This window comes from Larus michahellis, chromosome 4 (genome assembly GCF_964199755.1).
Source record: "Larus michahellis chromosome 4, bLarMic1.1, whole genome shotgun sequence".
In the NCBI taxonomy this organism is placed as follows: Eukaryota; Metazoa; Chordata; class Aves; order Charadriiformes; family Laridae; genus Larus; species Larus michahellis.
The window spans coordinates 4018132-4041843 of NC_133899.1; the positions used below are offsets into that span (position 1 = coordinate 4018132).

The window sequence follows — 23712 nt, forward strand, 5'->3', positions numbered from 1 at the left end:
TGCGTGGTGGCCATTGCTACGCTGCGGCCCAGCAGCTGCCTGGAGAACAGCTGAACTGCTTCTGAAGTGGGAGATAAAACTTTGAGAGTATAGTGCAGTTTTATAATGCTATTCTAAATATTAATTATAATGATATATCAAATATCAAGGACTTCTCCATTGAAGTCTTCAGTTCTCTAAAGCTATAAATACTTACATGTTGCCTTCTCAAAGGCAATGCAGACAACGGTGCAACGGAAGTGCAATAAAAATATTCCTAAAATTCCATTATAAAAAAGTGCATAAAACCAACACATCCTGTAAAATCAATTTACAAACCACAATACATCTTAATACATCAACTTTCCAGGTCAAAAATCAGAATCAATGAGTCAGAAAGAGGCTCCAAGCTGCTAAGAACCTATTATCCATATTAATATTCAACACAGATTCAATATAATTTTATAGTTAGAGCTAAAAAAACTACTCTAAAAGTCTACAGTCAATGATAAGCTTGCAATTCTTGGTTTTTCTCCAATTCAAAGGGCTTAAGAAAATACAAAGTAAAAAAGAAAATAAAAAAAATAAAGTACTCCATCTACTGGCCCCTTACACATCTGGTTAACCAACAGCACCTTTGGGAAGCAGAGATTTCTGACTTGACCTGTGTCATACAACTGGGTCACCTGAATCCTATCAGTCAAGAGGTATCTGACAGAACACGTATTAAAAATGCATGACATTCTGGACAACTTTTAGCTTTAACTAGTCCCTTGCCTTGGCCCACCCTTCAGTCTATAGGTAAGGGACTTCAGAAGGACGCTAGCATCAACAGATCCTGGGACTCCCAGAACTGGCACTGTCCCCAACAGAATGTGTGTCAAACACCACTGCAGTATTATAATCTCAGTCTTGTCCTTTTTGAATTTCACCCTATTTTTTCAGACCACTTTTCTCTGAAATATCTGCACAGTGTAAAACTAATAAGCATATTTTTATTTCATCATCCAGATAATTAAAACATCGAACTGAACCAGATCAAGGACAAACTTAAGAACATCGTTCAACACAGTTTTTTATTTTGATAGCTAACCAGTAAGTGGTACACTTGAGACAGTTAAAAAATGAAGTAACACCGGTTCGAACGCTGTAGGTTCGTGTTTCCTCAACACATTTTATGACAATAGCTTTATGAAAGTCCAGATATGACATTTTCATCTTTCACAATGTAAGCATTAGAATAACTGATGTAGGACACTTAAGGTGACACTAGATAGAATGCAAACGTCACGCTGCTGCTACTGCATTTAATGGTGGGAAAACAGCAATATAATCAGAAGAAACATGTATTACCTAACGATCTATTCTGCATTGCTTCCCACCTACCAGAGAAGATACAAAGCTAACCCTAAAGGCAAGTAGAAGCTATCGTTTTTCTTTTTCCTAAGCTTCCCCTGCCCCCCAAAACCCACCCCATTCCCTTCATGCACTTTTATTGTTTAGCAGTGTACCATACTCATTATACTTGGAAAATTAAGTTACAGGAAACTAAGATGCATTAACAATGGCCGTCTGGTTTGTAAAATGTGACAAAAGGATTTCCCCTTCTACAGTTGAAGTGTTCGTTTCCTTTATGTTGAGAGGGGAGGACGGAAGCATGATTGGAATGTTTCAATGGAAATGTTTGGAGGAAAAACATGGATATTGACACAGAGGAAAATGATTTTTCAAGTATGGAGGTTACGACAACAGCATAATACTCTTCCCTACAAAGGAAAATTGTTTCTTCACTGTCTACCAAGAACTACAGAGAATAAGAGTCTACAATACTACCTGTAATGTGTTATGAACTCAATCACAGAGATTCAACAGTTTCCACTCTGTGGTTCTCACTGCCACTGTAATTAGTTCATTATTGATCCATTTCTCATAGCTCACGCACAGCCATCCTCGTAAGCATAGCTTTGATGGCTAGCAGTGCTCCACCTGTCAAAAAATATTAAGAATCCCTGTGCCTCAAAAGGCTCACAAGATTTAGAAGCACACCTTCCTTACAAGTAAGAACACTGCTGAAAGTTTTCTCTATATCCACCTCTAAAAAAAAAAAATAAAGCAATCAAAGCTGAGGTAATAGAGCTGGATAACTCACTTTCAATGTCTTATCACTAGGGTCAGCTCTGAAAGATGACAAGCAGAAGGTGGAATAATTAGTTTCTTATTTCTAAACTGACTTAACATCCACATACATGGAAAGAAGGCTCCTGTTCAATATCTTCAGTTTGTAAATTAGAAAGCTAAGAGAATGGTAAAAAATGTAACAGTATTGTTCTATTTCAAATATACACAAAAAGCTGTAGCTTTAAAATGTTATTTCTAAAATAAGTTTAAAGTAGATCTTACCTCAACAGAGCATCGTGGGGTCACAAAGAACTGATTAAATTCATCAGGGCTGAACTCCCCAAAAATATACTAAAAACAGAAGAGAAAGATCTTTGTTAAAGAAGGATTTATATTGAATACAATTAATAAATTCACCGTAAAATTATTAAGATACTAGCATTCAAAAAGTCATGTGTGTTGGGAGCCAGAAACTCATCTGTTTGCATCCCAACTCCCATCTTAATTCCTTCCCAAGTCTTTAGCAAAGTACGTTAGGCTCTAGAACCGTCTACAACGTGTTTTCCTTCAAATTCCCACTGGAGGTAATCACAGCACAAACTGCAGCTCATCGTTTTAAACCAACGTGGAGGGTGAGAAATTGCATCAGTTCATCTAAGCCCTAGACACAAGCTGGTTTACCTTCTAAAACAACACAGAGACCTACCCTTCACAACAGAAAAAAAACAATAATTACTTTTCCAGAGTTCTGCTAAACTAATGAGTTACACCAGACTAATGGTACCACTACCTGAGTGCACAAGCACAGAACTGAAACTGCCTAGATGTAGAAAAACAAGACCTAAATATCATCGATTTTAATACAGCTGCTCATAGGAATTTTGTTACCCTATTCTTGGAACCCTGCATAACAAACGTAAGATGAAATGTCTTTTCCTAACATTATCTTCCTGCACCCTTATAGATATTTTGCATCCATATTTCTATGGAAAAAAAGGTACCTAACAAACCCATAAAAAACCTCCCATACTGAAATGAGAGTTTATATTTAGTCTATAGAAAATGAAACATTCCCAATAAAAGGTCTGACATGTCGGCCTTTCAAAGCACCTGGAAGCTTCTACAAACTTCCACCACTAGTTGTAACTAGCTGAAAAGCATCTGAACATTCAGGAAAGCAGAGAGATACCGTGACAGGAAGAAGCTGAACCAGGAGTTCAATAAACTGACAAAATAGACAAGAACACTGGAAAACACCACTGATAACACGTTCTTGGCATGTGGAAGGATACTCCCATTAAGAGTCACCAGTCACAAATATTATGGCTATGGATAAAAGCAGGTCAGTTTGGTGCAGTACATAACAGCTTACCACTACGGTTCATCTTCAGTGTACGCTGATGGTCATCTAAAACAATTCTTTGCTATCTTCCACCCTTCCATCAGAAAAGCTTTTTCATCAGTGTCAAGTCTTGCTCATGGCAAATCCTTAGCTTGGCTGTATCAAAAGGCAACTAACTAGATTGGGAATTGAACCACAGAAAAAAGTTCTTAAAATCTGAAAAATCATCTATAGTGAAGTGCAGGCTGTTGCTACAAAATGTAGATTCAGTAATTCAATCACAGTAATTTTTTTAGCCTTTAGGTCATTTATTCCAATAAAACTCATGTACTTGCTGTTCGCATGACTCACAGCCATCTACATTCATAAATTTCAAAGCTAAAGTTTAAGCTAAATTCCACAGCAATTACAAAACGTCGTTTCCTTACACAAGAAGTGACTTTTACAAACATCGCTTATGTGTGGACAGAGATTAACCATTTTGATGCCCTTCGGTGTTTTTAAACAAATATTAATATAATCTAGTTTAGTCGGGAAACAATTCCGGCAGTCAAAATAAACTGGAACATCTGTGATACAAACGTTTGAAGCCCAGTGAAACAGTTAATGCTTTAAAACCCCTCCACATAACCAACTGCTAACTACCAACCGAGACAGTAGCACAGCTAAACAGAACAGGATCCCTAAATTGTACTTGAGTGAATGGCTTCATAGTTCTTGGCACAGAACTTAAACTTGGCTTATGCTCTCAATATAAACAAGTCGTTTTTATTCAGTAACATACCAGCTAGAATTTATCATATTCCAAAAACATGCCTAAGAAAAACACTTGCTGAATCATAACTAAATTATGTTTTTAGGAGATATTTTTGATGCAGTCATGCAAAAAAATCCCCAAAACAATAATCTCAACTATAGACTATTAAAAGTTACATAAATTCAACCCTAATTCCTCCATATAATAATACAGTCTTTTCATTTAACAGCATTTTTAACTGAGGTTATCACAGATCTGGTAATTCTTTCTGAGCAAAATAAAATGCTTCTTTTTTAATTAGGGAGCACAGGATGGAAGTTAAACAAAGCAATCATTAATACTATCTTAACAAAACTTTTTTATTATGTAAGGATGTATTCATAGGGAAATGTGTCCATGCAATTGTTTCTTCATAATTTAAAAGAGGACATTCAAAATTTACCAACGCCTAACATCTAGTCAGACTACAGCACAAAAAAACCTACCCCTTTTTGGGCCTGAAGAAACCAGAATTTTACTTGATTTTATGTGGCTTTATTTAACAATGCTTTATACCTGCAAACACGAAGTAAACCAGGTAAAAGATTCCTGCATAATAAACTGAGAAAAATACTGTTTCAAAATAAACTTATTAGGCCATATGACTGATGGCATTAAACCTACCCAACTTAACTGACCTTCCTTTCCTCGGCCTCTCAAGAAATAGATTTCTGCAAACTGCACACACAGCACCCTCTGCCACAACAGAATTTTCTACCCTTTTTAAGGCACAACTATGTGCTGAAGGGAAAAAGAACTGCGATATCACATCACTTGGCAAGTACAACAATCTCTACAAAAAAGGCTGCAAAGGAAAGGAAAGCCATTGCATTTTACACAACTTGAAATAGAGCACGGGCTCCCTGCCTGCTGTCTGTCCATCCTACATCCTAATGAATCCGTGTGCCTGGTGCTACACAAACCACCTCTGTGTAAGAACTTACTTGCTTTAGCTGTGAAGCAGCTTCAGAAAGACACCACTGTAGTACTTACCCTGAACCATTAACTCTAATTTATACGGTTTTTCTGCAACTGAAATGCCTAAGCAGTAAGCATTTTTAAGCAAGCACGCATGGTAAGATTTTATAAAAGCAATACACCCTTGCAAGAAATAATCTCATTATCAACACGAGCTACTGATATGATTTGGGGTCCTAGCTTGTACAGTCTAAATTATTCCACATAATTTCAAAAGCCTCAAACTTAGCTTTTTTCCAAACTGACAAATAAAGCCTAATACTTCGAACAATCAAGCAAAAGTTTAATTAAACTATTTACACAATTCCTACACAAGCTACTCACAATTAGCACTAATTTACCCCACACTCTGTAAGTAACATTTAACACATGCAGTAGAGATAGACTAGCATGTGCTAAAACTTTGCCAGAGCCGTTTCAGACTATTTCAATTCCAATTTTAATGTTTTCAGCATGCATACGCGTAAGGAACACAAATACCCATTAGGACTACATCAAATCGATTCCTTTAAATGCCAAACCTGAACTTCCCCTACACTGTGTCAGTCTCTAAACCTGTGTGTACATCACAGTACTTCGAGATCCCAATCACAGATAATAAACTGGGATTTCACCATACAAGCTCTGAGGAAAAAGTGGGTTTCAGATACAGACTGCTTACAGTCAGCCCTAAAGCGGGCAGGAGACTGATTTGCTGGGAGGTAAGCTGCTTGTCATCCCAACCGTTACTGACGTGTCACTGCATCAGCCGCCTTTTACTTTACAGTAACCGCAGCTGTACGGTTACCTGAGCAAAGGATGAGCACAATCGCCATGACAATGCACGTGAGCAGACAGCCGAGTTGTCCCAGTTAGCAAAATCCATGCAGAAACTAAACAACATAATACATAAACTACGGCAACGTGCAAATCCAAAATATTAAAAGCTATCACTAGTGAAGAGTTAAAGCTTAATTACCCAGAGCTCTACACAAATTTCATTTTAAGGCAAAAAAAAAATATCAAGCTTTCTCCAAGCAAAAATACTGTTCAGCATTCAATTACATATTTAAAACATTAATTTTGATTTAAATCCTTGGAGAAAAAAGCATCTGCTTGAAAAGCATGCTAAGTAGTAGTTAATGGTGTAAGCGGCAACTCACAAGGTAGAGCAGGAATGATGCTTAAAACAGAGAGTCCAGTCTTACACTGATACTGGATTTGAAAGAAAAACTCTAAGAGAACATTGGGGGGAAGTTTTGAAAATTTCCAACTGTAATGTTACCCCTAGACTTACTTTTAAAGATACATAATCCCTAAGAGGCTTAATTCAGAGTCAAATCTGATCCCTCTCTCCTTCTCAAACCATCTCTGCAACCTACATAGCAGCCTTCTGTTCTGGCTCTTGGGAAAGAATCCTCTCTCACTTTTTTGGGAGCACGTATTTCACGCTGCATTTCTCCAGCCACTCCCCAGATTATTTAACTCTGCAATCATTAACCTTGCATGAAGTGTATTCAAGGGTACCTCAGTCTGCTGAGCTTGATTTCTGCTATAGATTAAGAGCAATGTCAATACAGTATCATATGAATTTCAACGATCTTTCAGCTGTATAAAAAAACCAGATGGAAAATAAGTCTCCTTTGGGGGAAAGGGAAGTGGGGGTGTGCACAGGATGAGGTTTTATAGAATTCTGGGGGGGGGGGGGGGGGGTAGACTCTACTGCAATTTGCGACTGTAACCCAATTTGACCATTTCTCCGGCATGTACAATATGCTATTAAACATATTAAAGTTAACATGATTTCAACTAATGAGTAAATGTATACCAACACAACAAAATGCCTTTCTTACACTGTATCGTCACAAATTAATATTTTTTTCACACCAACAACAATCAGCACCTAAATTTAAAAAATCAACAGAAAATTAAATATACTTTGTGTGATTCTAAAACGCTATCTCTTTTCACATGAAGCTGCTGGTGGCATGGATGCTCCAGTTTTTAATTAAACTTTCTTACATTACCAGTACTTCAGATTTAATTTATTTGCCTTATTTCCACCTATCAAGATTTTGCAATTGAAATTTGGGGACTCAATTCAAAACATTCTCATACAGCTTTGGAGAGTATCAAAAAAAAAGAAAAAGTACAACTGAAGTCCTGTAAATGTTTGAAAGAACCAGATTGAGCTGTAGTCCTGAACTCCTTCCTGTGTGACTGAAGCAAAGACATCGAAAGACCTGTATCTTTGTTGCCTTCTTGAAGAACTTAAAATTGTGAGACTAGAGTATTATACAAATACTCTGCAGATGAGATTTTTTTTTTTTTTAAGCGTATCACATTTGTGATATATGTTTTCTATAATAAAAGTTAACAACATTGAATGAATGAGACTACTGAAGCTGGTGCAGCGGGGAAAGGACTTTCAGCCTGAGTTTCTGAAACTCACTAGTGAGCTGGTGTCACCAATTTAAGTGTTCAGTCTGAGATGCTGGAAGTGTCAGCATTTCCCTGTGTCAAGTACCTGCCTCCCAACATTAGTTCTCTTTTAAAAAAAAAAAAAAAAAAAAACAACACAAAAAAACCCCCCTCATGTTAAATACCTCTCAGAGAAACACCCCAAATCCTTCCAATTGTCAGTCACTGGTGTTTCCAGTTGCAACAAAACTGGGATCAGTTTCTAACTTAATCTCTATAACATGATTACGATAGCGTAACATACATCTGCACTCCAGCATATTTAACACCACTCTGAACAAAACATTTCATCAATGACATCACCTTTACATCTTTCAGATACTAACTGCATCTAGATTATAATACAAATTACATAAAACCAATTAACCAAGTAAATCTACTCAAGAAAATTTATTTTCTACCACACAGGAATGAAAGTAAGAGTACTTTTGTATTTTACTATAACTCTGATTACCATAACTGACCAAGTGGCATCTTAACTATGCAGACAAAAGCAGCAGCAACAGTACTAATTCCAAGAAGGGGGGAAAAAAGGTTCTCCAAAGACCCCAAAGGATTAAAATGCCTGACCTGCAAACTCTCCTCATGATGACTGTTTTTCACTGTGCCCTCCTTAACCACTTGAAAAATGAACGCTAATGTTACCCCACCGCCTGTAATGAAATCTCCACTGGTATTCCAGTCTAACAACACGAACGCTCTCCTGGAGGAATATGAGGAGGAGGAGTACGTGTTACACAGCTGCTTGTCCTAGAAAAATGGGTAGAAATAGCACTGCTGATGCATCATCATCTTGGCATCACCTGCGCTACAAGAAAGCTAGGAAAATGAAGTGTCAACTTCTACTTTCAAGAAGCATTAACGTGGCTTTCATCTAATAACTAACAGCTTCAGATCTTCCAGTCATATTAGTTTAAGCTGCAAATACTCCCACTTCCAACTGCTTTTCCACAAATGAGTTAAAAATACAGCTTTTACTTAAGGGTGGCAAGGAATAATTCAATTGTATCTAAGCAGAAGGCCTGACAAGTCAAAACTAGTCCACATATAAATTGAAATGATGAAATAGTTTATGTATACCATAAGCTATACAATCTTGCTCACCAAGCTACTTCTACAAAGCGTACTACTTAAAGCTATCAGGATAGGCTGGAACAGAGGAAGAAAATGAACCCTTCAGATAGAAGTCTGTTTTCTGGCAAGGAAAAAAGGGCACACGCGTACGACTGCATTTGGGTTTTATTACCAGAGAAAACATTGTTACATGAGTCATCCCAGCAGCAAATAAGGTATTTCTCCCTCACCCTTTACTTCTCTCCCATTTCGCCAAGGTTTGTCAATTTTTTTTCTGGAAACTGTAAGGAAAGACAGCTTTCCCTCAGGTTCTCGTTCCCTTTGAGCTCAAATCCATCAAGTCTTAGAACACAGACAATTACTTAATTTGATACAACAAGGTTTTCTGAACTTCCAAATTCCAAGAAACTTATTGCTAAAATGCTTATAAAAATATAGACAAAATTGTGAGACCGAAAAAGAGAGGGGGGGCGTTGGTTGCTTGGGGTTTTTTAGATTCTGAATTTGCAAGCAACAACTTGTAACCAGGTGCTATGAAGACCACCTGCCATATAGTTATAGCTGTATCACAGCCTAAATAGTAGTATTTTAGGCAAATCCATTTCTGAAAAAATCCTATGCTGACACATCCTCTTTATAGAAAAATAAAATCCTTTTCTAAGTAAGAATCTACGGAATTAAGTTGTAGTTTAAGGCAGCGTGGTTGCATATTAAGGCTTTTAACAGTTGAAAACGCAACGAATCAGGAGCAAACTCTTAGTACAGCTTACAGTCCTTTATCACTAGCCTGCAGCTTAAAACTAGAACATTAACAAATCTACATAGTGCCTGGAGAAAGATCAGAGCTAGGTAAATGTAGGTCAACTAAACCCATGAGTCAGTGCAACTCTGCCTGCCTACCATTTAAGCAGTCAAAGGCTCAAAAAATATAGTGCATGACTGTACCTTCCCCCCCCCCCCCCCCTTTTTTTTCCAATTCAGGGTTTCTCGGATGTTATTGCAGAATCCTTACAGCTGAAAGAAGTTAGGCATTTTCCACACATTTTACATGAATTAATCTAAGGGGAATTTATTCCACTATGAAGGGGGGGGGGGGGCACGGAAAAGAACGATCATTCTCAAAAGCTTATTTTCTGATCAGAGCAAAAGCCAGACAACCAGCTAGTAAGAAGTACAAATCGCTGAAATTTCAGTTGTGGCCATAGAATTACTGGAAGGGCATGTTTAATGAATAAACGGCCTCTATAGCCTGAAACTATCATGGGGGCACAATATGGATCAGAAAAGTTTTTCCTGAAGATTGTAATTCAAATATTCACAAAAGCAGAGCAGGTCATGCTCTTTCATTACTATCAGTTTTTATCAATTACACAACACCTTTCAAGTAAGAGCAACAAACCGAACAATAACCACGCAAAGAACTGCCAAAACACCAGTCAATTTCTTACACCAAAACAAATTCTGTTTATGTACTATCTTCACTCTGGTACTAAAAATGAGGTGCTTGTTGGCATTCTTCCATTTCAAACAAAGAGCAGCTACCACAAAGTGCAACTAGCCCAAGGAAGCTGTCTATAAAGTACTGATTGTAGTTAGTAGTGGGAGGGAAGGGAGTGGAAGAATAAAAACCATCATCTTACACTGACACCGTTGCATTTATGAGTGCAGCGTACCTTCCCCAACGACGGAAAGATTCTATTATCTTCTGGTGTCCAAAGCAGGACTGCCCCAGCAAAAAGGCTCTGCTGTTTCACATTTAAAGGTTTCCCCAATTGATATTTTTCTTCTGTTCCACAAAACAAACCAAAAAAAGCACGCCCAAAACCAACCACAATTTTATTTTGTAAATAGTAATAGCATAAAGAGGGCAATGCAGCTGTATCGCTTAGATGTGATCATAAAGCAGCGGCCCAGTGACAGGAGGATTATACCTACATTTTATATACCTGTTAATCTGCATCCTATGAGAGAGCATCGGGTATTCTTGCTTTACTCTTTTTCAAACAGAAGAAAGTATCTTCCTCCGATCTTCCACAGGAACCCAAGTTAAGAACAAACATTCATGTGTGATACCAACAAGACTTGGAGTGAGGAACCGTCATTTTGGGACTACAGCAGGAATACCTGGAAAGTGCATTCCATTGAATTGTCAGAGCCGATTACATCAAATCTTAGCTCTTTGGAGAGCAAAAGATGGAATTTCTGACACCTTTACACCAACAGCTCCACTACTACAAGCCCACAGAACATCTGCCAGTGATCCAGAGAAGTAACATTTTCCAACTTATTTTCCTTGTGAAGTTAAATCAAAATAAAAGCCAAACTAAAATACTTTCCTATTAAATTCTCCAAGCAGGCAGTCCTTGCAAATATCAAAAGAAAAATAAACACTTACAAAATGGGTAGATCGGTCCTTCCTCAGTTCTGAATTCCAGGAGAGTGGTCAGTAAAACACCTATTGCTAAGCCTCTATTCTTCACACCCCAAAGAGTCTGAAAACACCAGCTTCAAGCCTGTTGCTCATAATTGAGCAAACACATTTACTTCAAGCTCTGCATACTCTGCTTGCACCAAACTAGTTACTAAGGCTAATGTGCAAATTGTAAACTCTTCCTATAACGAAGAACAACAATAATTAAGACCTGAATTATTCTGGTTTACTACAGCATGATAAGCACTCAGGAGAGAGAAGTTGGAACATGAAGTTACTCAAGAACACAGCCAGTTTAACTACTATTTTATTATAGGTGGGGCAGGCAAACAATCTCTCACTAATTTTATCTAATGCTTCCCAGCAAAAAAACCTTGGTGTTAGCCATTCTTTTCTCTGCCAGACGAAAATCATTAGGGCTGCAACCTTTTGTGCCAGATACCTACAGCAGAACAAACTTCTAAGAAAACAGTAGGAAAATCAGTTTTGCATCTGGAGAACGCTGTTTTGGCCACATTAAATGGCAAATTGTCTTTGAACGCCCCACAGCAGTCCACCCAAATTCCAGACATGCTGTCTAAATCAGCATTTTTCTGAGGTTTACAAAATCTTTATTTAGCAGGTATTTTAGCAACTAAGATTTTGAACAAATGTTTTCAATGAGCTTCTCTCAATTCTTCCAAGTGGAAGAACAGCACATGCACTATCTTTTCTACCATCCGCATAGTTCATAGTATCCAGGAGCCAGTACATTCCTACCCCGGCAAGGCAGGATGCTCTGGGCTACCAGAACAAAGACAGGCTTTCCCTGTAATGGCTTCCAGCTAGAAAGCTGCAGAGGTGCTTGGCAGTGCCCTGGCAGAGGAAAGCCTTTCTTCTTCTGTGCTTAACTATACCTGAATTTACCTCCTAGACTACTTTTATCCTTCGAATCCGTGATTTTAAAAAGTAAACTAATACATCTAGACTTGGACGAGGATATTCAAAAGAAAAAAACGGAGGTAGAGCTCTGGGATGAAAAAGCACAACAAGTCCCTGAGTTTTAAGGAATTAAACAAGTTTGACTATAAGCACATTTTTAAGTGATTTAAGAAGCAGATTACAATCATCTCTGGCTTGAGGCCAAAGATGAGGAACAAGAGTTAGATGAAGAGATGACACAGGATCTGAAGTTACTGGCCGAGGCAGCACAGGGAAAAAAGAAATGGAAAGAACTGGTCTGCGCCTGCCAGACCACTCCTCAAACTCAATTATCACCCAAAATTCTGGAATTGTGTAACCCTACTGTTGTCAGAATTCTCTTTATTTCAGTTACAGCAGTATGTATCTCAGCTCCTTTAATAATACCCCTTCTCTTCAGAATTGCTCCATGTGCTTGAATGCAGCGGATGCCTTTTCCATCCAGGTAAAGGTGATAACTTCGCAGATACAGCATGTGAGATTCAGGATGGCACCCTACTATTTAAAATAAGGAAGTTACACTAAAAATTATGCTTCTAAAATTAAGTACTCAAAAGCAAAGCTGCACAAAAATTAAGACTGCTCGTACCTTTGTTTGATTACCACTAGTTTGCATACATTCAATATATTCTTTATGTATTTCCACTATTAACGTCTTTGCAGAGGACTAATACCTCACAGGATCAATACAGACCCATCCCAGGGGATGCCACCACCCTGGTTATAAGGAGAGTGTCATTTCAGTTTGTCAAGTAAGCTGAAAATACACTGGAAGATAAACAAAAATGGGAAAAGAATGGACAGCCTCTGAATAAATGTAGCTAAATACCGTGGAAAACTAAAATCTGTCCCTAAGAGCACCACAGCTAGACAAGTCACCCACATAACGCTTTTCACAAGCAATTACTCAGGGCAGGATTTAAGATAGCTAAAGTTAGGTGAGGTAAAAATTAGCTATCTGGACTCCATCAGAAGGCAGAGCCCACCTACCCAGGACTGATACACCTTTTCTGAAGGCCTAACTTTGCATCTCAACCCTAAATTTCAGAAGTGCTGGATGCTCCGAACTACAGAAAGTTTAATATCAATCTAAATGTGGTGCAAAGTCCTATCAAAACCGCATCAGCCACCAAGAACAAAAAAAAGAAAATGCAAAAGCTAATGACATTCGGAGCTTGTACACAGGTAACCACCCTGGCAAGGCACCACAAATTTAACAGTGACAGAAAGAGAAAACACTAGCCAATCATTAAAAACAAATACCTCCCATTCCATTCACCAAGGCCACGCAGTTTTTACTCGCCTTTTTGTTTTGCTGGATTCACATTCCCACCTCTCCTCCTGTGCCAGTTCTGGCACATACCAAACTGATCAGCAAGATGACTATGCTCAAACTGAGAGAAAATGATCCTGATAATTATTATTTTTTTTTGCACTGGGGGTAGGAGGGTTAAGAGAAGGTGAGGAACCAGTGTAAAGCAAAAGAAGTGGCCAGAAGCAAGAAAGAATGAGACTTTCCCCTTTGCAACTTGTGACCTGCCAAAAATGGGTTATAATCTCATAAAGAAACAGACAGAAATAAACCAGAGAACTTGTGAAAAACACAGTGATTGGTAAATGACTCAAGGGGATCACAGAAACAAAACACAACTACCACCATGTAATAGTGTCTCCTGCATTTTAGGCTCTGTAACCACTGATGTTTGAGAATAATTCAACAGAGGTTCTTACTCTATTTTCTCTCTGCAGAAACTCAATGCCCTTCCACTGCTTTACCACACGGCACGTGTATGCTGTGTGTCCCCCCGCAGACAGAAACTGGGGAAACCTTCTACTGTTTTGATCCTCAGTTTGTTTGCAGCCGTCCATCTCTTCTGCCAGTCTGATGCGTGGCTAAGTGGCAGGTGGAAACCTGAGAGGATCTGGCACTGCCCATGACAGCAGTACAAACAGTATTTTGAAGTCGTATGCAAGTTAAAATGAAAATTGGGACACCACACATATGCCACCTCCTCCTGAGATAGTTTTAGAGCTTAAGTATCTGCAACACAATTTTATGTAGATGCAAGATAACTGTTAAAATGAATGCAGAGATTAATACACTGTTACAACTAAAACACGGATAGCAGGCTTACTAACACCCATATTTTTAGATGGCAGCATTAAAAACTGGATGTGAATGTGGCAATAGGTTTATGGTATGACAACACCACTGTTAATTTTGAGACTTTTTTTTTTTAAGGTATCTCATTTCAAAAGAATAACACTGATAGTAGAGCTACTTCACATCTTTCCTTATACGAGATCTTCTGTTAGCATTCTGATTTCTTCTGCGCATACGGACACATATGTGTTCTTCTGCACACTCCCACATAATGGGAAACAGAGCACTCAAACTATTTCCCAACACATGCAGAGTATTGAAGATACTGAAATTCTCTTGCTTTCTGAGAGGTAAGAAGGGACTAAACCAGGGTATACCCTGACACAGTACTAAAGCCCACAACACTAAGATCAGAGTACACAACCGACAACCCAAGTACCCCTCCATCCAGGGAGGAGCTGGAGTCACCCCTTCCTTGGCCTGCACATCCAGCCATCTACAAACGGGAGTACTGACACTCGGCAGGGGAGACAAACACAGCGCAGTGCAGGCTCTTCAGCTCGCTCACTGCAAGGGCAGAGGCAGCAGCAGCTGCTGCCTGCAGTATCCCTGCTCACAGCCCTCACCTCCAACAGCACGTCCGCCACTCCAGCACCTTCCATCCTCTCCCTCATCCACCTACGGTACAAAGGAGCGAGAGCGTTTTAGGGGACCCCATGTAAATAGTGGTAATTTGCCATCTAATCCGCACTGCTGACAAGGTTGAGCAACAACGACGAAACCACACCCTCGTATTTCACCCTGCGTACTGTGAATTTATAATACTTTCCACTTTCAACCAACACCATTATAGGCAGCTTTTGAAAGGACATGCTTCTCATGTGGCTGTACATTGCCTCCTTTGGTCCCAAACCTAATTAAAAAAATCTTGTAAATCATAAAAACATTTGGTAAACACAATCAGTCACTCCTACTATCGTTCAAAATGGCTGTTTTGCAAATAAGACAGAAAATACAAACTGAACTAAGTTTCAAATCAGTGATGTCTGCCATTTTCAAACATTATAACCTCTGGCTACTCAGTAAATACACTGGATGTGTTGGACACTCATACTTGGAGCTGACCTTCAAAGATAACATAATAAGCAGTTGTTTACTAATTACAAACATTCTTTTTTAAAAGCTGTCATAAAATAAATAAATTTGACACACAAACACTTACACTAAATCTGGTATGCAAACCAAATGGCTGTAAAATACCTTAGCTCTTAGCTAAGCTCTAAGATTTTCAGCTAGGAAAAAAAAAAGTGAAGAACTCAGACTATCTATAAAAATCATACTACCAGGAAAATATTATACATGCACATGATATGCAGCTCAGGACGCAATCAAGCACAGCTTCAGGGAATGAGGGACACCTCTAGCCCACCGCAACTTTTGATCGTGGTACCCAACATTACTAGCAGCAGCACAAAGCAAAGGAAAAAAGTGTGCACAACCGCCCTAACACATCATTCCAGGGGTGAACGCTGATGAGAACCCGGGGAAATCTCTATTTTAAGGATGTAATTACACCGAAGCAGAAAACCATAATGGCCTTTATGTTACAATCATTAGCACAAAGTGCAATACATAGCCATTGCCTTTATCCTCCCCAATTAAGAAAACTCTGAGTCTTTGGCAACATCTGAAACACCGCATGCCAGCATCTGGTATTTACAGTCGTTTTGACTCACAGCAACAGGAGTGACCACCACAATTCAGCATTGTGTTTGAACAAGGGAAAAGTTCAAAAGACTGAGAAGACAAACCTGTTGACATGAGCAAACTCAACAGCTTTATTTCTTCTGCTCTGAAAGGTGACTACTCTTTCACACTTCCATGATTCTGCTGCACTTAACATTTTCTGCTGCTTGCAATGCCAGGATGATAATTTTATGTATCTCATTCTTGCTTGTTAGGAAATTTAGTTAGGGAACTTCTACTACCTCTGATTTGTGGAAGCTTAAACTTCTTGTTAAGGGGCAATAGCCTGCGGTCGCAGCCTTCAGCTGAGAAGAAAATGGGAATTGCCTAAATAAGTTGTCTTTGACTTTTTTCCAACTTTGTATCAATTAACTACAGTACTCCATAGAAATTTTCAAACAGTGGCAGCTTTGGTTTTGTATCTCAAAGGCAGCAGAGGAACAGCAAGTGAATTTTTCCATGCTTTATGGGCATTACAGCACTATTTCTTGCTTTCTTTGGTGACAGCTAGCTATTATTAGAGACCGTATGATTTAATGGATAGACCGAGGTAGACTGGAACACGAGAACTTGATTCTTCTTGCAATTCAGCTGTAACTTGTGCTGACAATGACTCTTTCTCTCGCTACTTTATTTCCCTCTCCTTTTATCATACCTACTTGTATTTAAAATGACAAGACCATCCCATACTATGTACTGGTATAGCATCATTTTTAACCAAATACCCTCATAACTAGCATGGTCCAAAAATATTATTTGAATACAATTAATCTAATTGCCTGTTGCTACCATTAAACTAAGCAACTGAACTTTTTTCATTTGCCTCTCCATCCACCCTAATGCTTGCAGCAAGAATCAAAGGTATTATCAATATCCTGCCTCTGCTTCCCCCTTTTTTTCCGGTCAGAGTCGTTTCTTTAACTCCCACCTTGTAAAGGAGGTCTGAATTCATTTCCCTCTTTAAAACTTACACTCAGCCTGTTCAAACAAGAGCTACGTGCAACAGGAACTCTGCTTCACCAGACACCCAGGAGCGAGAATGTCTGTGGTTTGATACCACGCACAGCATCTGAGGCATTGACACAGTCACACAACGAAAGCCAGCACATCTGAAGTCACGCTTGTCGTCTGATACCCGGTAATCCCACGTGCATTCTAGGAGTTTTCAGTGCTAATAACAGGTGATCTTCAACCAACTTAAACCATGTATGCATATGTTCGCAATACAGGCTAAAGACCAAATTATATACGCGTTCCTGCTGAGATAGGCATGTGCATATGGCAAAGCAGTTAAGTACTCATGAAAATAAGAACACTACCTTGACACTGTAAGAATCACTATTGGTAACATGTTGCTACACCACCTACAAAAGAATCCCACTCCAGCGAGACAAAACATTTTCAGGACAAAAACCTTCACTTCTTTGCATGAATGATATACAATTTCTGTATATTTAAGTTAACACTGGTAAATCCATTGCCAGCCTGCAATATTCATGTGGAAAAATGAGGTAGGAAACCTGTGAATCACGACAGCAGGCTCTAAATGTTGTATGAAAAAACATGCCCGCTGCACTGAGGGAATACAGCACTGCTATTTCTGCTAGTATGTTCAGTTTAGTTCAAACAAAACAGAGAGAAGTCTTTCATACACCAGATTCTTTGAAGAAAACCTACTTTCTTATATGCTTTTTTAAATGCGTCTTTTCACACAACCTTGAGAGATACGTTTTTCTTTACAGTTTCTTACAGATAGGGCATTTTTCTCTCCCACCTCAAAGACAAACCCCAACTGGGGGGTTTACTTTTTCAACAAAGTAAAAAAAAGTTACAGAACCCTTAAGTGATTTTCCAGTTTGTGGTAACATAACGTTCAATGGAAGCTGATCCATATCCCTTTCTTTCCTACTATAATTCCAATGCAAATAACATACGATGCTCCTTTTAAAACTTCCATACATGATATGAATTCACACACAATACTATAAGTAACAAAATTCCCAAAAGCACTCTTGCACATTTATTTCAGTTTGTATAGCACTAACATTTATGACTGTCATAGGATCTCAAGAAGGCCCTTCTTAATTTTTGTTAAACACATGCCTTTCCATAAGGCGTTTGATTTAAATAAGCCTTTCACAAACACTTTGTTAGGGCTACTGTGATTTAAGCTACCTCCTGCCTAACTACAGGTGAAGAAAAACAGACCTTGTAGCACACACCAAAGATCAATAAATCTTAAGCTGTCAAACAAGGAGGAAAAGTTCCTACATGCATTTAAAATATCAAGGACATCTGCAATTAAATTAGGTATTAGAGAGTCAAATACAAAATGAAAAAGAGTAATGTACTTCAAAGTTTTACTCTGTTAAGAGTGTTAATGAATATATTAACATGAACGCTAATCTAGCAAAATCCTTTAAAGTGTTTTAAAAATAATCAACACGGCACCATTATTGGGAATACTTAAAACACAGCCTTAAATGCATACATTACAATTTCGTAAGATAAAAATAGGGTTTAGAATCCCAATTTTAAAATATCAGACTATTCCATTATGGAGTATTCATTTATATATATATAAATATACACACGCACATGTACACACACACACATTTTTTCACTATGAAGCATAACCCTTTGTTTCATAATCCCCAGTTGTATGTTTAATGGTCACACATAAAACACTTCCATCAAAAAGAAAAACCGCAGTTCTAGCATGTTTAATTCTTTGGAAATGAACCTCTACATTGCTGAAATGGCATTAGAGTGACAAATGACTATAATCCAATGGCCCAAGGCCAGCAACTTCTATTACAACAGATTTGGCTGTTTTGTACGACACAGCATGTTGCATGTATATCACTAAACAGAAATGAGACTGCTTAGTTTACCTATAAACAAAACCCCACTTAACTCTACAAGTATTTTATCAGCTACATGAATGGAAAAAGCAGTGTGTCCAAGCAACTGCCTACAAAAACTGAATTTATTATTAGGTAAATGGCTGGATCCTTTCTAAAAAGCCCCAAATCAGTGCTATGGTCTAGAATGCACTGAATAAATAGCAGTGATTCACAAACACTGTGTGTTTTATTCTATTATTTGCAAGCTGCCATATAGTTCCAAATTTAAGTTCTATGTCAGTTTTCCCAGACTTCTTTTTTTTAAGTCAACCAACCCACATTCACCCACTGTACTCTGCGTGGATTCACCACTCACATTTTAGAACGACAAATGATACCTTCTGGCTACCTAAACTCACAGCTTCAGCTGCAGCCTGAATTCCAGAGACCACACGGAAGCCTAGAACAACTGCTCACACCAGAGGCAAAAGCTCTAGCAAAAGGAGGAACCCAGGCCCTTCTCAGCAATGAAAATGGGACTCAAAACAAACAAACAAACAAACAAACAAAACAGGACACACACGACAAATCCAGCTTCTTCACCCCTTTAAAACACAGAACAGCAAGTGCGCAGGACAGGGAGAAGCAGCAGCCACAGCAAGATGATGCACTCAAACACCTCTCTCCAAACCCATCCACTGGCAGCCCTTGCCCAGAACAACCTTTCGTTTTGTGTTCAGGGTGTCCCCCATCGTTTTCTGCTTATTTCAGGAACCTGACAGACAGAATCCACATCGCCCTCTCTCCAAGAACTTCTTTCTGCCTGTAAGGGTACTGTAACATTAGACACATCTGCACAGATGCAAGCAAGCTAGCACAAGAAACTCATCCAACTGCATAACAACCTTTTTTCTTTTTTTTTTTTAAGATTATTTTTGAGACAGACTGATTTCCTAATCAAGGTCACCCACAAACGCCAGGCAATACGCTGCAAGAACAGCGCACAACAACTGCCTAAAGACTGCTTCCCCCCCCCTCCCTTTTCTTTCAGAAACAGCACGGGCTTTAAGGGAACATCAAACTACACCCTGCCAGGGAGCAACACTCCAAGCCAGCCATAAAAGAGGTAGTTTGCAGTGCAGTATTTCAGGGAGTCGGATTGCATGCCGTGTCCCGAGTTCCAGTTATTCTGGTTGCCAGGCCAGTCACAGGCTTGGGTGAGGATGAGCAGCTTATGAGCTTGTTCAGCTTTTTCTGCACACAAACTCTACTGGTTTTTACTTCAGCTGGGTTTGGGGGCAATACGGTACATTTAAAATGTCACTGAGTTAATTTGACACCACAGTAATGGTCAAAGAACAAAACAAGCATAAATGATTCATTCTGCTATGGTATCCTTTCCTCTGCTTAACTTGTTTTCCCAATATTTATAAATGATGTGTCTGTATTAATTCTTTCTATGAAAAACAATAGGAAAAGTGGCTAAACCAACTGTTTATATAGTTCCTACAGAGCATTACTCTTTCCAAACAGGAACATAGTTTTTAAAACGTCTTTTTTTTTCTTTTAAAAGAAGATTTTTAGATGACCTTGATGACTAGTGGTTTCAACAATACCTAGTGCTAAATCAGCTCAACATCTGTAGCGTCACATAAAACCTGTAGTGATACTACAGGTTTACTTCTAGCCCACCTTAATAAAAACTAAAAAATATTTACCGATTTTGAATATACTCAGAACACGCCCAGAAAACTGACAGCAACACTTAAATATCTCATTAAATGATTACGAAATAATGACATGGAATACAGAGGTACAAACAACCAGCAATATCTAAACAATGTTACCATATATTCATGTGCTTGCTGACGAGCTGGCTATCCAAAATTAATGCCCCTTTAAAAATATTTATGGTGATGGTTCATGATTCATTTGTTAGAATGTGCAAACTGATTGATGAAAGATTCCTGCCCGCTATTACATGAATCCATTAATTGGCAGAAATCTGACTATGCATTTTAGCTATTAGAAGAGCATGATTTTCTTGAAGACCTTTTTTCCCCAGTGTGACAAAAAAAAAAAAAAGTCTCAATTACAGTACACTCAAATTACAGTCACATGGAAAAACTAAGCACTTTTGTCTAGGACTCCGCATTATGACACAAACACAATGATTAAATACTGTTATTTAGTCTTGCGCTCAGAACAGATGACTTTTATCAAAACTCTCTAATTGGCTACTGATATGCAACACTACCATCCTAACACAAAAAGGAAACACCTACATCACTGAACTTATCTTCAGGCTCTTCATCCAGAAAAGTCTAAAACATTGTCACCTTACTTCAGCGTTATAGCACTATATTGGTCTAGAATATGTGCAATAAAAACATAAAACCCAGACGGCATTTAAATAAACTGTTTACAGTAGTAAAAAAAAAAAAAAAACACAGAACACAAAAATAGGCTGCATTTAATGACACAAAGAAAGCATTAACTGAGAAATATCTTACAGATGTGCTTCCAAATTATATATAAATTTAAGCAGCAATCCTCACGAGACTTAAATACTTTTCAGACTTAAAGACCTTTACTTACAGAGGGGGGTGATTTAAAATAGTGTATGTACAAGTTACTACTAAAGATGAATTTACAGCCCAGTTTTAATTACAGCTATGCAGCACTTCACCAAAAACTAAATCATCAGCTGAACTCTTTTTTGTTTCAAGGTACACCAACTTAATTAAGCACAGCCAGAAAAGTGTCCTTAATTCTTATAAATCAAGAAAAAACCTGCAATGTAAAACCCAGTCTTATGAAACTGACCGCATGCACTGCTGTCTAGCACTGAGGGGCGGGGAAAACAGCTTCGGAGTTGGACACTGAATCTTTTTGATGTATGGGCATTCTAACTATCATTCATTAGGATAGTAAAAAAGCGCCCAAAACTAAGCGAGTTTCCTCCACTATGGAAGAAAGTTGAAGGATACAAAGTTTTAAACAATCTCCAGAAACTACAACTGCCCTCAGAACAGCCACGTTAACAAAATCTTTCTCTCAAACATAAATAAATCAAGCTGGACAAGAAGTGTCATGATAGTTTTCACCGATTACAAACTTTTGTTTATGGAAAAATTATTGTCAGTGCCACTAGCACATTGAAGAAACCCACACAATTCAGAATAAAACGTCACCTTGTTTGAAACACTTAAATTTTATGAAAAATACTTTTCCACCACAAAAGACCCGGTTTCTTAACAAAATTATTTTTAACACAATCAAAGTTTTCTAAACTTTATTATTTGCTAAAAAGAAAGTTGTGGGAAGCCTTGCAAATAAACACCTCCGCGCACTGCACGTGTCGCCTGGCATTTCTGCTTTAAAGCTTTTTAGGAGGAAAACCTTACAGGAAAGGAATAGTGAAGTTAACCCATTCAATCATTTCTCTAAGCACACACGAGATGAGACCAGGAGCCGAGCTTTTAACTTCCAGTGAAAAACTACCACGACTGCAGTTTGGGTTTGGGTTTTTTTGTTTTTTTTTTTTCCCACTCCGTGCACAAATCTCCTGGCCGGTTTCATTAGCGGGAGGCAGGGAAACCGCACACGCATCCCCGCGCACAGGAATCTTGCAACACTCAGCCCTTTGCACCCCAATGCACCGACTGTTTGGGCGGGGGGGGGGGGGGGGGGTGAGGAGGGGGGATTAGTTTACAAATCTCCTTATTCCCTTCTCATTATAGAATCACTTCTGTCTCTCCCCCTCTCCAAAAAAAAAAAAAAAAAGCTACCTCTTCCAACCATCCTCTCCGCAGCGGCTCAGACGGGGGCACAGCACCGGCTTCCCCCCGCAGGCCGCCTCCTCCCTCCGCTCCCTCCCCTCGCCGAGGCGCGGTGACACCGGGGCGGCGAGGGGACCAGCCCCGGCGCCCTGGGCCCCCCGGCAGGGCAGGGCCGCCGTCCCGGCCGGCGGCGAGGCCCCTCCACCGCCCTGAGGAGATTCAATGAAGCTGCAGAATCACCCTGGGCCTAGTCCCGGCCACCACGCTCCCCCCCTCGGCCAGCCGCGCCACGGGGCCCAGCCGCCCCTCAGAGCCCCTCACCGGCCCCCTCAGCGCCCCGGGCCGGCGGGGCGGGAGCGGCCAGTACCTGGGCGCTGTTCACCGCCATGGCGCCCCGCGTCCGTGGGGAGCTCGGCGTCTCCCGGGCGCCTCACGCTGCTGCCCCCGCCGCCGCCATCTTCTCTCTCGCACGCACCAGCCGGGCGGGCAGGCGGGACGCACTGCGCCTGCGCACGGCGCCGCCGGGGAGGGGCGGGGCGGGGCGGGGCCGCCTCTGCGCCTGCGCGCGGGGCGGGCGGCGGCGGCGGGCGGTGGCGGCGCAGGCGCAGGGGTGGGCCTGAGGAAGGGGGCCCGGCGGCGGGGAGCGGCGGGGAGGACGCAGCCTCCCTGAGGGGGGCAGCCCGGGGTGGAAAAGTGGGCGAGGCCGCGAAAAAGCTTCGCTTTCAGCCCCCGGGCATGGTGTGGGGCGGGGGAGCGGCTGTGAGGCGGGCCCAGGCTGAGGCGGGCCCGCCGTCTCCAGAGCGAGTGGCGGGAGCCCGGTGCCTCAGCCGTGGAGCTGCGGCCCTGCAGGCTTTGCCCAGCACAGCGACCTGGGCGGGGTGTGCTACCCGGGTGAGGTAGTGCCGCGCAGGAGAAAGGCAGCTGTTAAAAATGCAAGGGTGCAAGCAGGCGGGCTGTCCTCAAGGATTATAAATACTTAAAAATACTTATAAATACTTAAAGGGTGGGTGTCAGGAGGATGGGGCCAGGCTCTTTTTTAGTGGTGCCCGGGGACAGGACAAGAGGCAATGGGCACAAACTTGAGCATAGGAAGTTC

General features: G+C 40.1%; 1 protein-coding gene across 1 annotated transcript in view; it reads right to left on the minus strand.

Annotated features, from left to right (window-relative positions):
- USP10 (ubiquitin specific peptidase 10) overlaps positions 1-23129 on the minus strand; it is a 55608-nt gene extending 32479 nt beyond the window's left edge. Inside the window, exons 1-2 of the mRNA XM_074582802.1 lie at positions 22984-23129; positions 2380-2448 (exon numbers count right to left, since the gene is read on the minus strand). Of these exons, the coding sequence (XP_074438903.1) occupies positions 2380-2448; positions 22984-23004 (90 nt within the window). The 5' untranslated portion in view covers positions 23005-23129. The remainder of the gene's footprint in view (positions 1-2379; positions 2449-22983) is intronic.
- Between the last annotated feature and the right edge of the window lie 583 nt (positions 23130-23712).